Genomic DNA, 15415 nt, shown 5'->3' on the forward strand with positions numbered 1-15415 from the left:
CATCCTAGTGCCGTACTGTGTTTAATGTGTCCTGGATATTTTTTTAATTATGTAAATTTTATTGAAATATTTTGGCTTTGTTTTAGAGCCTGTATTTTTTTGTGGATAAAGGGAATATGCTGTCTAATAAGCTAACATATATGTATGATAATATGTGTATATTTTTCTTTATTTCACTGTTCTGTACTGAAAAATGTGTTAGAGTACAAATAAATGAAGCGTTAAAAAAAAAAAATTAAATGAAATTAAATTAATATCATGCAGACATTTTGTCCTTAGTATTGGTGTTAATCAAAGAAAACATCCAGTGCATCCCTGTAGAACCATGTTGCCCTGATTCGCATCATGTCCTGTTCTGTGCTCTGTCATTCTCTACCACTACACTACAGTTTCCCTCCCAGTAAGCAGGGGATTTATCCTCCTGGGTGAATTCAGCTGAAGCATAGTGTGGTCTTCCACATTATTAACGGCAACAGAAACATTAAGTGTGTTATGATGTGATAATTGTGGTGTGTGTGTGTGTGTGTGTGTGTGTAGGGAGAGGGCTGCACCCTGTCCAGCACTTCCTTCGGGGGGAGGGGCCATTTTTGAATATATTAAACAATGGTACATTTGGGGAATATATACGTACAACGTAAATGCGCGGGGCTTCCAGGAAGTTATTTGTTCTTATAGAAAAGAAAAAAACAATGTAGTGTATATATATTTCATGCTTATTGCATAGCTGAAATTGTATACCACAAAATATGACTACACTTCCCGTGATGCCTAGGCTGCGCTTTACCCACCTACCACGTCTCCCAGTTTCGTCCAATCAAATGAGAACACAATAATCCGCGAGAGAAGGCGGACACGTTTGCTGTGAGGGTCTACCAGAGAAATAAGGTATTTATCTAAATGCAAAATTGTTACCGTGATGAAATCGAATTAAACGTTATATTAAATGTCGTATTAAGCCAAATTACTGATTTGCTTTTAGATTTTTTTTGGTTTAGTGCTGCATCGAACGTAGCAGTCAGGTCCCATTGAGTTTGCTTCCGCCTTGTGGAGTACGGGGCCGCGTCCTGAAACGTAGAATGGTCTGGATACTCTGAAGTAGCGTGTATCCTACCTCTCTCCCTTTGCCACTTCTACAGACTTTCAGTGATCTGAAGGGGCTGACTACTGATTGATTCTGCGACATTTATACCGTATTGCTTCGGCCTGTCCACACTATCCGTCAGGTGAAGGAAGAAAGGACGCGACTTTTCTAACGTGACCCGGAACTGTTATCTTCTTTGGACACTCGCAGTTATTGTGCTTGCTGGGTTCAAGTCATTATTTTGAATGAATAGCCCTATAAGGTCGACTAACGAGTTGGTTTGATGGATAGTACAGCAAGCTAAGTAGTCGACGTTCGCAGGCTGCACCACCAGATACAGCCAACAGGAGATGCGCGTGTTCACTTAAACCTAGGTGAAAATTAATTAATTGCAAGTAACAAATCTTTAATTTTCGGAGCTTGTTTCCGGTATCAATCATTCTGAGAAACAAAGCTTCATGAGTAGCCTACGTACAATGTATTATAGACATTGATATGAACCAGAGAATACAAGGCCCTAGTCTTGTCACAGCGTTAATATTCAATGAAAGCCAATAAAAGGGACCAAGGCCGCTGTGAATTTTGCTGAATGCATGCAATATTTACTTCTCGAATTCGGTTAGTGATGGACAGATGGTTTTGGTGCCACATTACCGATGCATACAATTTTGGTCTCTAGAATGTAGGACTTCTGTGTTCTTTACAGCCCATATTATATACAAATGAAAGTTTTTTTTAAAACAATTAAATGGAAATTCATTTCTTTGAGGCAGGTGCTTTCAGTTAGAATACCGCCGGATGCTTAATGTGTCAAGTAACTACGTTGCGTTTCCTAGTATCGCTGCTATACACACAGTATATCAGCAGTGCTTCTGATTGATATTGCGATTTAAAGTAGGCTATTTCTGAATTCCAGACCTTCCTAAGACTGTTTGAAAAGGAGACCATCTTTAAAAATGGTATACCATAGACCGCAATGTACCTCAAGACCACACTCTCACACACTAACACTTTTTTTTACGTGATGCTGCCCCAGACTACCGTACTCTCGCAGGCTATTTCCCAAATTACTGCAATCACGCTGATAGTTGGTTTATTTTAACTAGCTACATTTGTTTTCTTGAAAAATATATAGCGAGGTACACGAATAAAATAATTGGGTATATATATACATATATATTGCCCTAAAAATATAGCCTAACGTTTTTTGTTGTGTTTTTAATATATTGTTAGAGAGCTGGAATACTTCTTTGTTATTTCATATGTACTCAGGAATCATTCCCCCAGTGCAGTACTATGCGTTTTGTGTCTCTGGAAGCCGCTGCAGGTAGAGGAAGTGTCGTGACGTCGCTGTTAACACGCAGGTCTCGGTCGCATACGGTCTCCAAAATGTCCTCGTCGCCTTTGCTGCTCCTCAGCCTGTGCGTGGCCCTGGGGGCTGCGGTGGAGATCCAGCGGCCACGAGGGGTCCCGCTGTCCAGTGAGTACCTCTGCCTGCGCTCCTGTTTTTTGTGTTTGCTTTGCTTTAGTTTGTTAAAAAAAAAAAATACTTCTGAGACTCGTAGTAGGAACATTTAGAGCCCTGTGTGTAACTTTAATTACATTTCATTACAGGCATTTAGCAGATGCACTCATGCACAGCGACTGTCATAATTTTTTTCCCCAAAGCATTTATAGTGCATCCATTTATACAGCTGGATATATATCCCGAAGCAATGCAGGTTAAGTGCCTTGCTGAACGGCAGTGTCCTGCCAGGGAAACAAGCCTGCGACCTTCAGGTTACAAGGCCAACTCCTTACCCACGATGCTACACTGCCGGACCAAACTTTCAACGTCCTTCCCTTGCAGAGCGGCAGTTCTACCCGGAGGACAAGCCCTTCACGTGTCTGGATGGGTCCCGCACCGTTCCCTTCGACCGCGTCAACGATGACTACTGCGACTGTACGGACGGCTCGGATGAGCCCGGTAAGGCCCGACGGGACGAGCTGAACACAGAACCCTGAACGACCGCTCTGATCCGACCAGAGGAGGATGGGTTCCCCCCCTGAAGCCTGGTTCCTTTCCGAGGTTTCTTCCCGTCTGCCACAGGGAGTTTTTCCTTGCCACTGTTGCTTTAGGCTTTACTCCTGTGGGGGTTTTTTTGGCCAGGGTTGTCTGTGAAGCGTATTGTGACAGTTGTTGTGAAATGCGCCATATAAATAGAATTTGATTGATTGATTGATTGATTGATTGATTGATTGATTGATTGAATGGAGCAAGTAGCGAGCAGTGCACTGATCACAGCACAAACTGCAGCTCCAAGTGTGAATCTGTTTTGTTCAGACTTCACAGTAATGATCTTGCATGACTCTTTGGAGTGAAACTGCCTGGAAGTGTAGTCTATGATTTCCTGTTGTGTTTCTGCAAGGGGCAGTGCTGCTGGGAAGTGTAGTCCAGAGGTGTGATTGCGTCTTGACTTTTGTCTTTGCAGGGACGGCGGCCTGCCCCAATGGCAGCTTCCACTGCACCAATGCCGGCTTCAGACCCTCCTTCATCCCCTCCTCTCGTATCAACGACGGCGTCTGTGGTGAGTGTTGGCCCGTGCAGTCTGGGTCCAGTCTGTTCACGCAGACTTTTTATGAAAAAGTGCAACGTTTGCTGATGAGGAGAATGGGCCATTCCTCTAGTCTAGGGCTGTCATTTAACCATTGTATAGAGCCATCAAGCACTGTGCCTTTATCAGTCCAAAGAATCTGTGCTGCTTCTTGAACTGGTGGCAAGCTCTTACATATATTTGTATTATTATTTTGTTTCTGTTTTTTTTTTTTCTGAGCGGTTTGGATTGCTTAAATTTGTTAATGTGTTGTTCTGCGTGTTGAGTGTGTTAAGGGGTCGTGTGTAAAGTGCATCCTCTCCTCAGACTGCTGTGACCACTGAACCTCTAGGCTCGTTTGCATATGGCGTGTTGGAGCGTTGCGCTGGCTGAAATGGTGATTTCAATGGTCTGTTGACCATATATACACAGGTTGAGTGTTTGCCAGAAGTGGTAGCCTTGCAGGACATTAGACACGCCCAGTTATTGACCGGAATCCGATGAGCATGGGGGTTTACCTCCTGGCATGTTTTTTTCATCATATACAGGTTCAGTGGGAAATTAAAACTGACCCATAATAACCATTTAGGCAATGTTTAAATTCTGATGGAAGAAAATTCAAACAAATTTCTCTTAAGAGATTTTATTGCTTGTTTAATTTTTTTTCTGTTTTTAAGTATTGCACTCTGGCCCCGGGGGCACTATATTTCGTTCTACTCTTTGCATAACCTGTAAGGAGAAGGAATGACAATAAAAGAACTATCTTCTATCAAATTTTTAAAAAAAGTGACAGCCCAACTCTGCACCTCCCACAAAAGAATGAGAAACATCTCATTAGCATATCATTATCCTCTTCTTCCGTTGCGGCAGATGGCTACGGATATTGGCAGCACGCAATACGCACAGCTCTTAAAGGGAATGAAAAGGGGTTCTTTGATTGGCTGTTCACAAATCCAGCTGCACCGCATCCACTGATAATATATTCGGTATAGCCCCGCCCTGTGTCGAGTTGCGCCATGCACTTTACGCAGTGCGCTCCTCCTGTCTGGGTCCCAAAAAAAGACCAACACAATCACAATCACAAGCCCCGCCCAGTGCGCCACAAGCCACGCCCAGTGCGCCACACGCCGCGCCATTGACAGCGCCATGCGTCGTCTATTCCAGGGAAATCGAGCCCATGGGTCTTGCGAGAGGAAATGTGGACGAAGGCTTGCGTGTCCGCGCGCGTGCGTGTCCGTGTGTGTGATACCGTTCTCCACGCCCACAGGGAACTGGGAAAAAAAGAGAGGGAGAGTCTACAGAAGATGGCGGAGATCACGAAGGAAGGCTTCCTCCTGAAACAGCAGCTCATCGAAGAGGCCAAGAAAGGCCTGCAGGAGAAACAGGTGAAATAAAACGAGAGGATTACAGGAGAAACAGATGAGATGAAATGAGAGGGAAATTTTAGCGGAAACAGGTGAGACCGAATAAGAGGATTATTGGAGGAACAGATGAGACCGAATGAGGCCATAATTATTGGAGAAACAGGTGAGAGAAAGTGAGGAACGTATGAGAAGTAGGTGAGATCGCATGAGAGAACAATTATAGAAGAAACAGGTGTGACTGAGTGAGAAGAATTGTGGGATAATCGGATGAGGTGAAATTACAGCACAACTTTGTAACATCAGCTCATACAGCGTTGAGTTTATTCATATTCTGTGGTTTCGTTATTTTAAACTAGGATGACCTGCAGTTGCACGCAGTGAGCTTGTTATTGGCAGAGAATAGTTATTACCAAAACATGTAAGGAAATAAATGCTAGCAGCACAATGTTATTGAACAATACAGTCTAGCAGTTATTATGCCCAAGGGCATTTTGGCAATTTCAGATGTAGTGGCACCCCATGATGTGCGTTTCTTGTTTGATTGTGAGAAAGCGTGCGCTTCCTGTTTGATTGTGAGAAAGCGGGTACTTCCTGTTTGATTGTGAGAAAGCGGGTACTTCCTGTTTGATTGTGAGAAAGTGTGTGCTTCCTGTTTGATTGTGAGAAAGTGTGTGCTTCCTGTTTGATTGTGAGAAAGCCGGTACTTCCTGTTTGATTGTGAGAAAGCGTGTGCTTGCTGTTTGATTGTGAGAAAGTGTGTGCTTCCTGTTTGATTGTGAGAAAGCTTGTGCTTCCTGTTTCATTGTGAGAAAGCGGGTACTTCCTGTTTGTTTGTGAGACAGGAAGTACTTCCTGTTTGATTGTGAGAAAGTGTGTGCTTCCTGTTTGATTGTGAGAAAGCGTGTGCTTCCTGTTTGTTTGTGAGACAGGAAGTACTTCCTGTTTGATTGTGAGAAAGTGTGTGCTTCCTGTTTGATTGTGAGAAAGCTTGTGCTTCCTGTTTCATTGTGAGAAAGCGGGTACTTCCTGTTTGTGAGACAGGAAGTACTTCCTGTTTGATTGTGAGAAAGTGTATGCTTCCTGCAGAGAAAGCTGACGGAGGTGCAGGAGAGCAAGAAAACGCTGGAGGAGAAGGTGGAGGCTCTGAGGACCGTTAAGGAGACCGCAGAGAAGCCAGAGAAAGAGGCTAAAGAGCGCCACCTGAAGGCATGGGAAGGTCAGTGCGCCTGCGTGCGTGTGGGCAGATGTGTGATCTAGATCCTGATATTACTCATTCCCCTGCAAGCTCAAAGTGTTCTTCGCTCCTGGTCTTCTGTGTTGAGCTAGTTTATTTGTGTGCGCTGACAGTTCATCTGTCATTTGAATAAAAACTTCATGACTAATGCACAAATTGCCGTCAAATTTCTCTGTGTTTGTTACGGCAGTTGTATTAAGGGTCTCCGCTCTAGTTATGCAGATTGATTGTCAGGTCTGTGTCCCCTTCGCTGGTTGTCTGTAGATTGATTGGTCATGTCTGTCGCTCGCCTCAGTTCAGCTATAGGTTTCTCCTTTTTGTGTTTCAGAGCAAAAAGCCATCCTGCGTCTGGAGAAGGACAAGGCCAAGATGGCCGAAGCTTTTCTGGAACTGGATGACAACGCGGATGGCTTGTGCGTTGTGTTTCTTACAGTTGTCTACATCATGAGTGTAGTATTTGTCTTGGATGTTGAATGCGGTGCATGCAAATCATTTTTTTTGTCAGTGTTCAATGTATTCATGTTTTTGTCTGTGTAATGTGTATGTGCGTGTGTGAGATGGGTGTATCAGTATATGTGCACTGTAGATAATAAGCTTACACGTGCGGTTTTAATTTTATTTATAATGTGAATGTAATGGGTATAATGTGTCTGTGAGTCCCTCCTAACACGCATAATGTGTTGTGTAATATGTGTGTGTTTCTGTCTCAGTGTGTCTGTTGAAGAGTTACAGTCTCATCCTGAACTGGACACAGATGGTGACGGTACTCTGAGTGAAACTGAGACGCAGGTACACACACAGACGCATGCGTGCATGCATGCACACACACAGACCTCACGCATGCACACACTCTTTATCTTTCTCTGAGAAACTACTTATTGTTTTGCTGATCATTAACTGAAATGTCCTGAATTTGATGTCTGTAGTTAAAGATGACATTTTTAAAATGGTAAACTTAAATTTGACCTTTGTATCCTGATAAATGCATTTATCAGATTTTTCTGGGAGGTATACTGCTAATAATAATGGATATTTCTTGATTTCTTGGTGAAATGATTCTTGCTGGCATGTGTCCTGCATAATGGCTGTATTTTGGTATGTTGATGAAATCGGCTTCCGAGATATGTATTTCAAGAGGGCTACATCTTAGTATGTTAATGAGGTGTGGGTTTCTGGGAAGTGTAGTTCATGATTGCTGTTTTGTATGTGACACAGCATGTTTGTAACACAGGGGTTGCTGGGAGGAGCTGACAGAGTAGACACCACAGCATTCCAGACCATATGGAGCAGCTTGAAGGATAAATATCAGTCAGAAGTGAGTGCCGAGGCTCTGTTCCCTGCTTCCATCACTGTAGTTCCTCACAGTTCATTTTGTGTAATGTTGTTGAGTACTAGAACTACAATATGCGATTTCCTGTTTTTTTTGTGTTTCTGTGCAGGGGTGTTTGCATATATTAGAGTGGGATTGCGTGTACGGGCGGGGGGGTTGCGTGTACAGGTGGGGGTTTGCGTTTGAATGGACATGGGATTTGTAACACGGTGGTTTGCTGGAGGGTGGGGCGCTTCCAGACTATGGAGCATGGGATAATTGCAGAAGTGCATGCGGGTTTTGCTGTTCCATCACTGGGGGTTTCAAGTTCATGTGTAATGGGATACTGCTATACATTGCGTGTTTTTGGTTCGTGGGGGGTTTGCATATATTGGTGGGTTGCGTGTACGGGGGGGTTGCGTGTACAAGTGGGGGTTTGCGTGTAAGGACATGGGATTGCGTGTACATGCGTGGTTTTGCGTGTACGGGTGGGGGTTTTGTGTGTAAGGACATGGGATTGCGTGTACATGCGTGGTTTTGCGTGTACGGGTGGGGGTTTGCGTGTAAGGACATGGGATTGCGTGTACATGCGTGGTTTGCGTTACGGGGGGGTTTGCGTGTAAGGACTGTGGATTGCGTGTACATGGTGGTTTGCGTGTACAGGGGGGGTTTGCGTGTACGGGGTGGGATTGCCGCGTGGTGCAGGTGGGGTTTGAGTGTGCAGTGGGTTGCGTGTGCAGGTGGGGATTGCGTGTACAGGTGGGGGTTTTGCGTGTACGGGGGGGATTGCGTTAGGTGGGGTTTGCGTGTACGGGCGTGGGATTTGCGTGTGCAGGTGGAGGTTTGCGTGTACGGGTGGGGGTTTTGCGTGTACAGGTGGGGGATTGCGTGTACAGGTGGGGGTTTTGCGTGTACGGGCGTGGGATTGCGTTTACGCGCGGGGGGTTTGCGTGTTCCTGAGCGCGTTCGCTCTGTTTTCTCTCAGTCGCAGCCCGAGGCTCCGCCTCCAGTAGAGACGCCCCCCGAGGAGCCGCTGGACGCCGGGGCTGACAGTGACGCGGAGCGATACCCTGAGGAAGACCTCGGGGACGACGCAGAAGACGACGACGACGACGACGAGGAGGATGATCATGAAGATGACGACGACAAGGTGATTTTTTTTTTTGCTGTTTCATCTGTGTCGCATGCTGACCCGTGCCCCGCACATCTGTGCCACACGCTGGTCTGTGCCACGCGCTCACCTGTGCTGGTCCCTCACCTGTCTCTGTGATCGATTGTGTTGGTCTGACAGGCGCAGCCTCCTGCTCGCACAGAGCAGAAGGGAGCAGAAGAGGAAGGAGCCATGCCGCCATATGATGAGGAGACCCAGGCTCTGATTACAGGTGAGCCACCCGTCCTGTGTGTGTGTGTGTGTGTATGCGTGCTAGCCCTTAACAGTGAGTGTATATACCTATGTAAGTCTAACTGTAAGATTTTTCCTCAGCTGCTCAGAAAGCTCGAGATGAGTTTGAAGAGGCTGAGAGATCGCTTCGTGAAATGGACGATCAGATCAAGTAAGAACTACCACTTCGTTCTGTCCTCGCTCCATCACCAATCCTCCCAAAATAAGCTGTCTCCACCCAACATTCCTTCTCCACCCAGCCTACCGTCTACGTCGAACTCGCTATCTCGAATATGCCATTTCCCCCAACCTTCCCACTTCACGCAAACAGCCATCTCCACCCAAGCTGTCATCTCCACCCAAACCACCATCTGCATCGCACATGCCGTCTCCCCCGACCCTCCCTCTCCAAACAATCTGCCTTCCCCAACCAGCCCGCCATCTCCGCCCAATCTGCAGTCTCCACCCAGAGCTGCCGCCATCACCCCGACTCGCTATCTCCACCAAACCTCCACCACCCAACTTCCACCTCCTTTACCCACCGTCTCCACCCAAACCTCTGGTGTCTGCATAGTCACACGGTCTCTTCTCAAACCTGAAAGATATCCACAGAAATATGATCCGTATACACGTTATGTATATTTTTTGTGGAATCTGCGTGTTGCTTTGTGTTGTGCAGGTCTCTGGATAAAGAGATCTCCTTTGACTTCGGTCCCAGTGCTGAGTTTGCTTACCTCTACAGCCAGTGCTATGAGTTGACCACCAGCGAGTAAGTACCCTTACTCAGTACCACGTGTGTGTGTGTGCGTGCGTGTGTGTGTGTGTCTGTATGTGTGTGTGTGTGTGTGTGTGTGTGTGGTGTGAGTAGTGAGTGTGAGGGAGGTGAGTGGAGTGAGGTGAGGTGAGGTGAGTGTGGTGTGTGGGTGAGGATTGCCATTTTTGCCTCGCCTGCTTATGCCATTTGAAGGAACAGGGGAGAATAATTCTTGTGATAATAATGATTAATAGTGACTATGCTTTACAACTTGATAACTGCAATAAATATGACACTTCATTACCTGTTAACTGTTATAATAATGACACTCCATAACTGGCTGACTAATAATAATGAAGCTTCATAACTTAGGTAACTGTAATAATAATGACACTCCATAACCGGTTGACTCTAATAATAATGGTGGTGCATAACCAGTTAGCTGTACTAATAATGACACTCCGTAGCTGGTTGATTCTAATAATAATTTAGATTTTGATGCTTAATTGCTGGGTAGCTGTTCCAACACTGAGCTTCACTTGGTTTTTGCTGTTCTCAGGTACATCTACAGGCTCTGTCCTTTCAACCGCGTCTCTCAGAAGCCCAAGTTTGGCGGATCGGAGACTAACCTGGGGTGAGTGGGGGTGCGGCGAGCTCCGTCCCTCTCCCGCCAGGCTGAATCTGAACGCTTACCGCCCACAGAGACGCATGCTGGGGCAAGCCGGCTGCAAGAGAAACGTGATTGGTTTAAGGCAGTCACGTGACACCGAGCCTGGCCTGACACTGGTGGTCTGATGGAAATGAAAAGAGGCTCCTCCCCGCGGGCAGGCCGGTACCTCCCCCCCGGCTGACACCTGCGCCTGAACTTACCTGTGTTTACTTGGGAGTGCACCTGCGCGTGAACTTCACCCAGATTTTAGATTTGCCTTTTCACACATGATCCAGATTACAGGTCTGGGGTCTTGGTTTACTCATGTTCGTCTTCCACTCTCTCCTCCCTCTCTCTCTCTCTCTCTGTCTAGATCCTGGGGCTCGTGGGCGGGGCCTGAGGATAATAAATATTTGGTTATGAAATATGAACATGGAATGGGGTGCTGGCAGGGGCCCAACAGGTCAACCACTGTGAGTCACTGTGTTTGCCACCTTCCTCTGTTTCATCTTATCCTGCCTATTTTTTCATCCTTCTCTCTCTCTCTCCTTCCCTCTTTCCCTGTCACTCCCTCCCTCTCTCACCTTCTTCCCTCTCATTCTCTCCTCTCGTCCACTCCCCCCCTCTTTCTCCCTCTCTTTTCTCCCCCTCCCCCTTTCTTTCTCTCATACCTCCCTCCCTACCTCCTGCCCTGTCTCCCCCTTCTCTCTCCCTCCCTCCCTCCCTCCCTCTCCATCCCTCCTTCCACACACCTGGCGCTGCTCTCCCTCCTCCCCCATCCCTTGTGTGCTGATCGCTGATTGGTTGGTGCTGCTGTTTCAGGTGAAGCTGACCTGTGGCAAGGACAGTACTGTGGTCTCCACCTCCGAGCCCAGTCGCTGTGAGTACCAGATGGAGTTCACCACACCTGCCGTCTGTCAGGAGCCCCCCCACCTGGACGGCCCACCCCACGACGAGTTCTAGAGCCTCTCTATAGGTGAATGCCCCCCCCCCCCCCATGCATGCACACACACTTACCGAACAAACATGTTTTGCGTAAATGCTGTATTGTTCCATTAGAACAGAAAAATGCTTTTCTTGTAGCTCAGGTGAAAGTGTTCTTGTGAAGGTTTTCTGTTTTCTGTTTTTTGGTGTTTTTCACATTCTGAATGCTTGATTTAAGGCAGTTTTATTTGTAAAGCATCTTTCAAGCGCTTGAAATCATCGTCCAGCGAAAATATGCACGTGCTCAAGTCCGCAGGGCGTCGACTGCGACTGCTTTCCCCCGTGTGTTATACGGCTTGGCCTCACGGTGGCGCTATAATAGGTGTCTTCAAACTTGGATCCTTCGCAGTCAGCATGTCACGCCACTGCGGATGCTCGAGAATTGGTGTGCGTTTCTGTCAATACAGAGCTGAAAAAGTATGAAAAAAATAGTGAGCGCGCACCCAAAAAAAATGTGCTGATTAAAGGTCCATTAATCAAAGCATAAAAGTCAAAGTCATGCAGTTAAAAAGATTTTTTTATTTGTTTGTTTTTTTTTTCTTTTTCTTTATTGGCCCACCACCACCCCCCCCCCCCCCTCTCCGGAGGACATCTTTATTAATAGTTATATATTTTACAGTATATTCCAGTTGAATCAGTTTATGGTATTTGCATATAATATGATAACCTTTGTGAACGTCACAAATCCTAGGGACATTTGTAAAGCTTTGAATTTCTTTCTAACGCCGCTTAGCAAGAGCATCTGAATTTCATCCATTTTGCGAGAGGAGCGTGCAGCAGTCTAACCTCTCAACCTCAGCCGTTAGACATTTTTATTTCTATTAGCTGTTATCTAAATAATGTTACGACAAAAAAGCACATGGCCAACCCCAGCCAGTGGACAAACACTCTATAAACCCTCTGTGGTTGAGTTTCAGTTTCTGCTTCTGTTCAGATGTTCCACACTCTTAATTGTACGTACATTATTACTGTTGTTTGGTTTTCTTTAATGTTGGCACAGTAAAACTAAGCTCCTCATGTTTTGGTGCACTGGGCAGATGAGTTTGATGAACATTGATCTTGTTTGTAATACTTTCGTTTTTTTATTTTGCAATCGTTTTTTTACAGTGTCGATTTGTGCAACTTCATCTGACATGTTCCTGCAATCTCTGTGCTTCAGCTCACTGCACTGGGACCACCCCCCAGGGACCCACCCCCTCCCCGGGCCTCCCTCACCCGCCCCGCCCCCTTCAACCTACAGCAGGGACAGCCCTGTGTCCAAACCATCGTTACTGACTGTCTTCACTGCAAGGGGCTCACGCACATTCCTCTCCATGGTAACGAGGCCTGTTTCCTGTCATGTGCTCACTGAATAAAGATTGGTGTTTTCACCCCGTTCCCTGGAATTGGTGCTTCTTTTTTTTGTTGCCATTTTTCTCCCATTTTCTCCACCAGTTTAGTCGTTATACCAATTCCCCGTGAGTACCACGGTCCTGGTCGATGCGCTGTCCTTCTGTCGGTCTGGGGAGGGTGTAGACTGCCACATGCCTCCTCCGATACATGTGGAGTCGCCAGCCGCTTCTTTTCATCTGACAGCGAGGAGTTTCACTGGGAGAGCGTAACGCGTGCGGAGGTTCACGCCATCTCCCCCAGATCCCCTCCCCGCTGAACAGGCGCCCTGAACAACCAGTAGGAGTCGCTAATGCAGCGATCAGGACTCATACCCTCACCGGCTTCCCACCCGTGAACACTGCCAACACTGGAACGTCTGACCAAGCCGGAAGTACAGGGTCTCTTTGAAGGTCAAGGAAATTCAAGGTGACTCCGCTCTATGCAAGCTTAGCCTGTAGTCTGTGGTGTGAAAAGAAGCAGGTGGTGATGGCGTCAAGTGGTGTGTCCCATAGTGCATTTGGTTCGTGAGAAAACTTGAAAGCTTGACCATTCAGATCTGTAACTTTTATTTCAATTTTTTTGGCATGAAAAGTACAAATAATTAAACAATCTCATGAAAAAGTCCTCAAGTGTCTTCACCTGAAATCCCAGTATTAAAGATCCTTAATGGAAAAGACGGAACCGAAGGATAATCTTTTCTGTTACATCGTCGTCACTTGATCGTGTTTGGAAGTATTTTTTATTCTGGTTTTTGTGTCTTCGGATATCAGCTCCATCTGGACTGTTGCCTTTTGTTTTGTTTTGCAGTCCAATGTAAATGTTAAGAGAAGAGAAAAGTAGCATGGTCCCTTCCCCCCGAATACTGAAGAAGTGACAGGAAACTGAAAAGGACCTGCAGGAAGTACTGACCTTCAGAGTTCCTTTCTGCCACTTACCCTGTTCCTTCCCTGTCTGCCCCCTCGCTATCTTCATTCACTAATTGTCTCTGTTCCCTCAGTACTCCTCCCTCGTTTCCCTTTGTTGCCTCATTTGTCCTCTTGCTATCCCCTTTTTCTTCCTAACCTTCCTGTTCCTGAACCTTGTTATCCCTATCCCCTCATTATCCCTGTCCCTTGATATCCCTGTCCCCTCATTATCCCTGTCCCCTCATTATCCCTGTCCCTTTGATATTCCTGTCCCCTCATTATCCCTGTCCCTTTGATATGTCTGTCCCCTCATTTTCCCTGTCCCTTTGATATTCCTGTCCCCTCATTATCCCTGTCCCTTTGATATGTCTGTCCCCTCATTTTCCCTGTCCCTTTGATATGTCTGTCCCCTCCTTGTGAAGCTGGGCGTGTGGCAGGAAGGAGAGCGCTTCTCAGGCCTGCCTGCAGGGGGAGCCCCAGGCCCCTAAACTGGGCTTCTGAAAGTGCTTTGGAAAACAAAACGAAATAATTTCTTACAGCATGAGTGATGAAAAAAATCAACAGGCTTTGATTTCACAAGACAAACCAAAAACTGGTGGTAAGGTCCTAATCTCCAGAAAACAGAATTGGGCGTTAACACACTTTTCTGTTCTTTAATTCAGTCCACCCTGTTTGGGGAGAATCTCTTAACTCTCAATTTTAAAAACCTTTTGTCCCCTCTGAAGAAAACATCAGTGTAACCACAGTTTGGCAAAATTAAAGTCAGTTAAACTTGCAAATATAATGAAATAATCAATAAATATACACAAAACATACTTTTATACGAGGCAATAATAAATAGTTTTTAAGTTAACAATAAGTTAAAACTACAAGTTAAAAGTCGCCAAAATGATACAAGTTTGGTGGCGCTATTTTGTATTTTTGTTGCAATAAAAGCTACCACAGACTTACAAACACAATCCAACATATCTGAATTGAAAAAAAAATCTAACTAATTCTAAAGTCTGCAAACACTAAAAACGACTACTAATTATATTTTAAATAATGAAACTGAAGTCATTGAAAACTGGTACCCGATAAATAGCAATGCAGTAAGGTACTGGACTTACGAATGAGTGACACAAAATGCTAAAAAATCAACATATGAATCTGATATGGAAAAAAACCCCAATATCTTAAAGGAAAAGTATTGTTTTCTGAAATGGTCATGGGTGGAAACTGAATATTTAAGTTGTCCCTTCCAGCCTTTTGCTGTTGCTCCCTTTAATCAAAACATCTGATTTTTTAATTAATTTTTTTTTTTTTAGAAAATCTCTCAGTTTCAGCTGTGTCTGATCAGAATACAGTCATTGGAACTGTTTCAGTGGACATAAGTTTGTATTATTAACGCCTTTTAAAAAGTTATTTAATGAGTATTAATTTTTTCCCTTTTTGTATTGTCTGTTTTGTTTTCTTATTTTTTTTTATTTTTTACATTTGATACTTTCACTTTTCCACTATTTCAGCATGACCTTTTAATTTGTTTTTTAAAAAATATATATTTATATTTTATGCTCTCAGTCTATAAAAGAAGCACGTGACGCTCGCTGTTGTGTATGAAAAGTGCCGTGACGATTCGCCATCATCACTGCCCAAGCGCCGCGGTACGCTACGCTAGCTTCAGCAGCGTCCTCGAGACGGTGCGGTATTTACTGCGGGCGGTGGCCTGCTGAGGCCACGCTTCAACAAGCGCGTTTCTCCCGCACTTCACCGCGAAGAATTCCTCCGCCAACAAAACCTGAAACTGTGTGTGTGTACGTGTGCGTGAGAT

At 45.4% G+C, this 15415-nt stretch overlaps 2 protein-coding genes across 6 annotated transcripts in view; one reads left to right on the plus strand and one right to left on the minus strand.

Annotated features, from left to right (window-relative positions):
- The first annotated feature begins 2399 nt into the window (after positions 1-2399).
- Positions 2400-12706, plus strand: prkcsh (PRKCSH beta subunit of glucosidase II). Its single transcript, XM_064316295.1, has 18 exons — positions 2400-2561; positions 2931-3047; positions 3553-3648; positions 3982-3987; positions 4203-4207; positions 4797-5039; positions 6105-6234; positions 6581-6665; positions 6963-7041; positions 7484-7567; positions 8547-8711; positions 8853-8943; positions 9045-9114; positions 9622-9711; positions 10256-10330; positions 10719-10818; positions 11168-11321; positions 12489-12706. The coding sequence occupies exons 1-17, from the start codon at positions 2471-2473 to the stop codon at positions 11306-11308; spliced, it is 1668 nt and encodes a 555-aa protein (XP_064172365.1). The 5' UTR covers positions 2400-2470; the 3' UTR covers positions 11309-11321; positions 12489-12706.
- Positions 12707-13249: 543 nt separating this feature from the next.
- Positions 13250-15415, minus strand: part of elavl3 (ELAV like neuron-specific RNA binding protein 3) — a 19270-nt gene continuing 17104 nt past the window's right edge. For all 5 annotated transcript variants that reach the window (XM_064314915.1, XM_064314914.1, XM_064314913.1 and 2 more), the window contains exon 7: positions 13250-15415. This exon is cut by the window's right edge. The gene's annotated coding sequence lies outside the window, so the exon portion shown is untranslated.

Source organism: Anguilla rostrata, chromosome 17 (assembly GCF_018555375.3).
Source record: "Anguilla rostrata isolate EN2019 chromosome 17, ASM1855537v3, whole genome shotgun sequence".
Classification (NCBI taxonomy): domain Eukaryota; kingdom Metazoa; phylum Chordata; class Actinopteri; order Anguilliformes; family Anguillidae; genus Anguilla; species Anguilla rostrata.

Excerpts from the sequence above, each read along its gene's own strand:
- prkcsh (XM_064316295.1), top strand. The coding sequence starts at position 2,471 with ATGTCCTCGTCGCCTTTGCTGCTCCTCAGCCTGTGCGTGGCCCTGGGG. Across the intron at positions 3,048-3,552 it reads GGACGGCTCGGATGAGCCCG|GGACGGCGGCCTGCCCCAAT; the intron begins GTAAGGCCCGAC and ends TTGTCTTTGCAG. Across the intron at positions 8,944-9,044 it reads GACCCAGGCTCTGATTACAG|CTGCTCAGAAAGCTCGAGAT; the intron begins GTGAGCCACCCG and ends ATTTTTCCTCAG.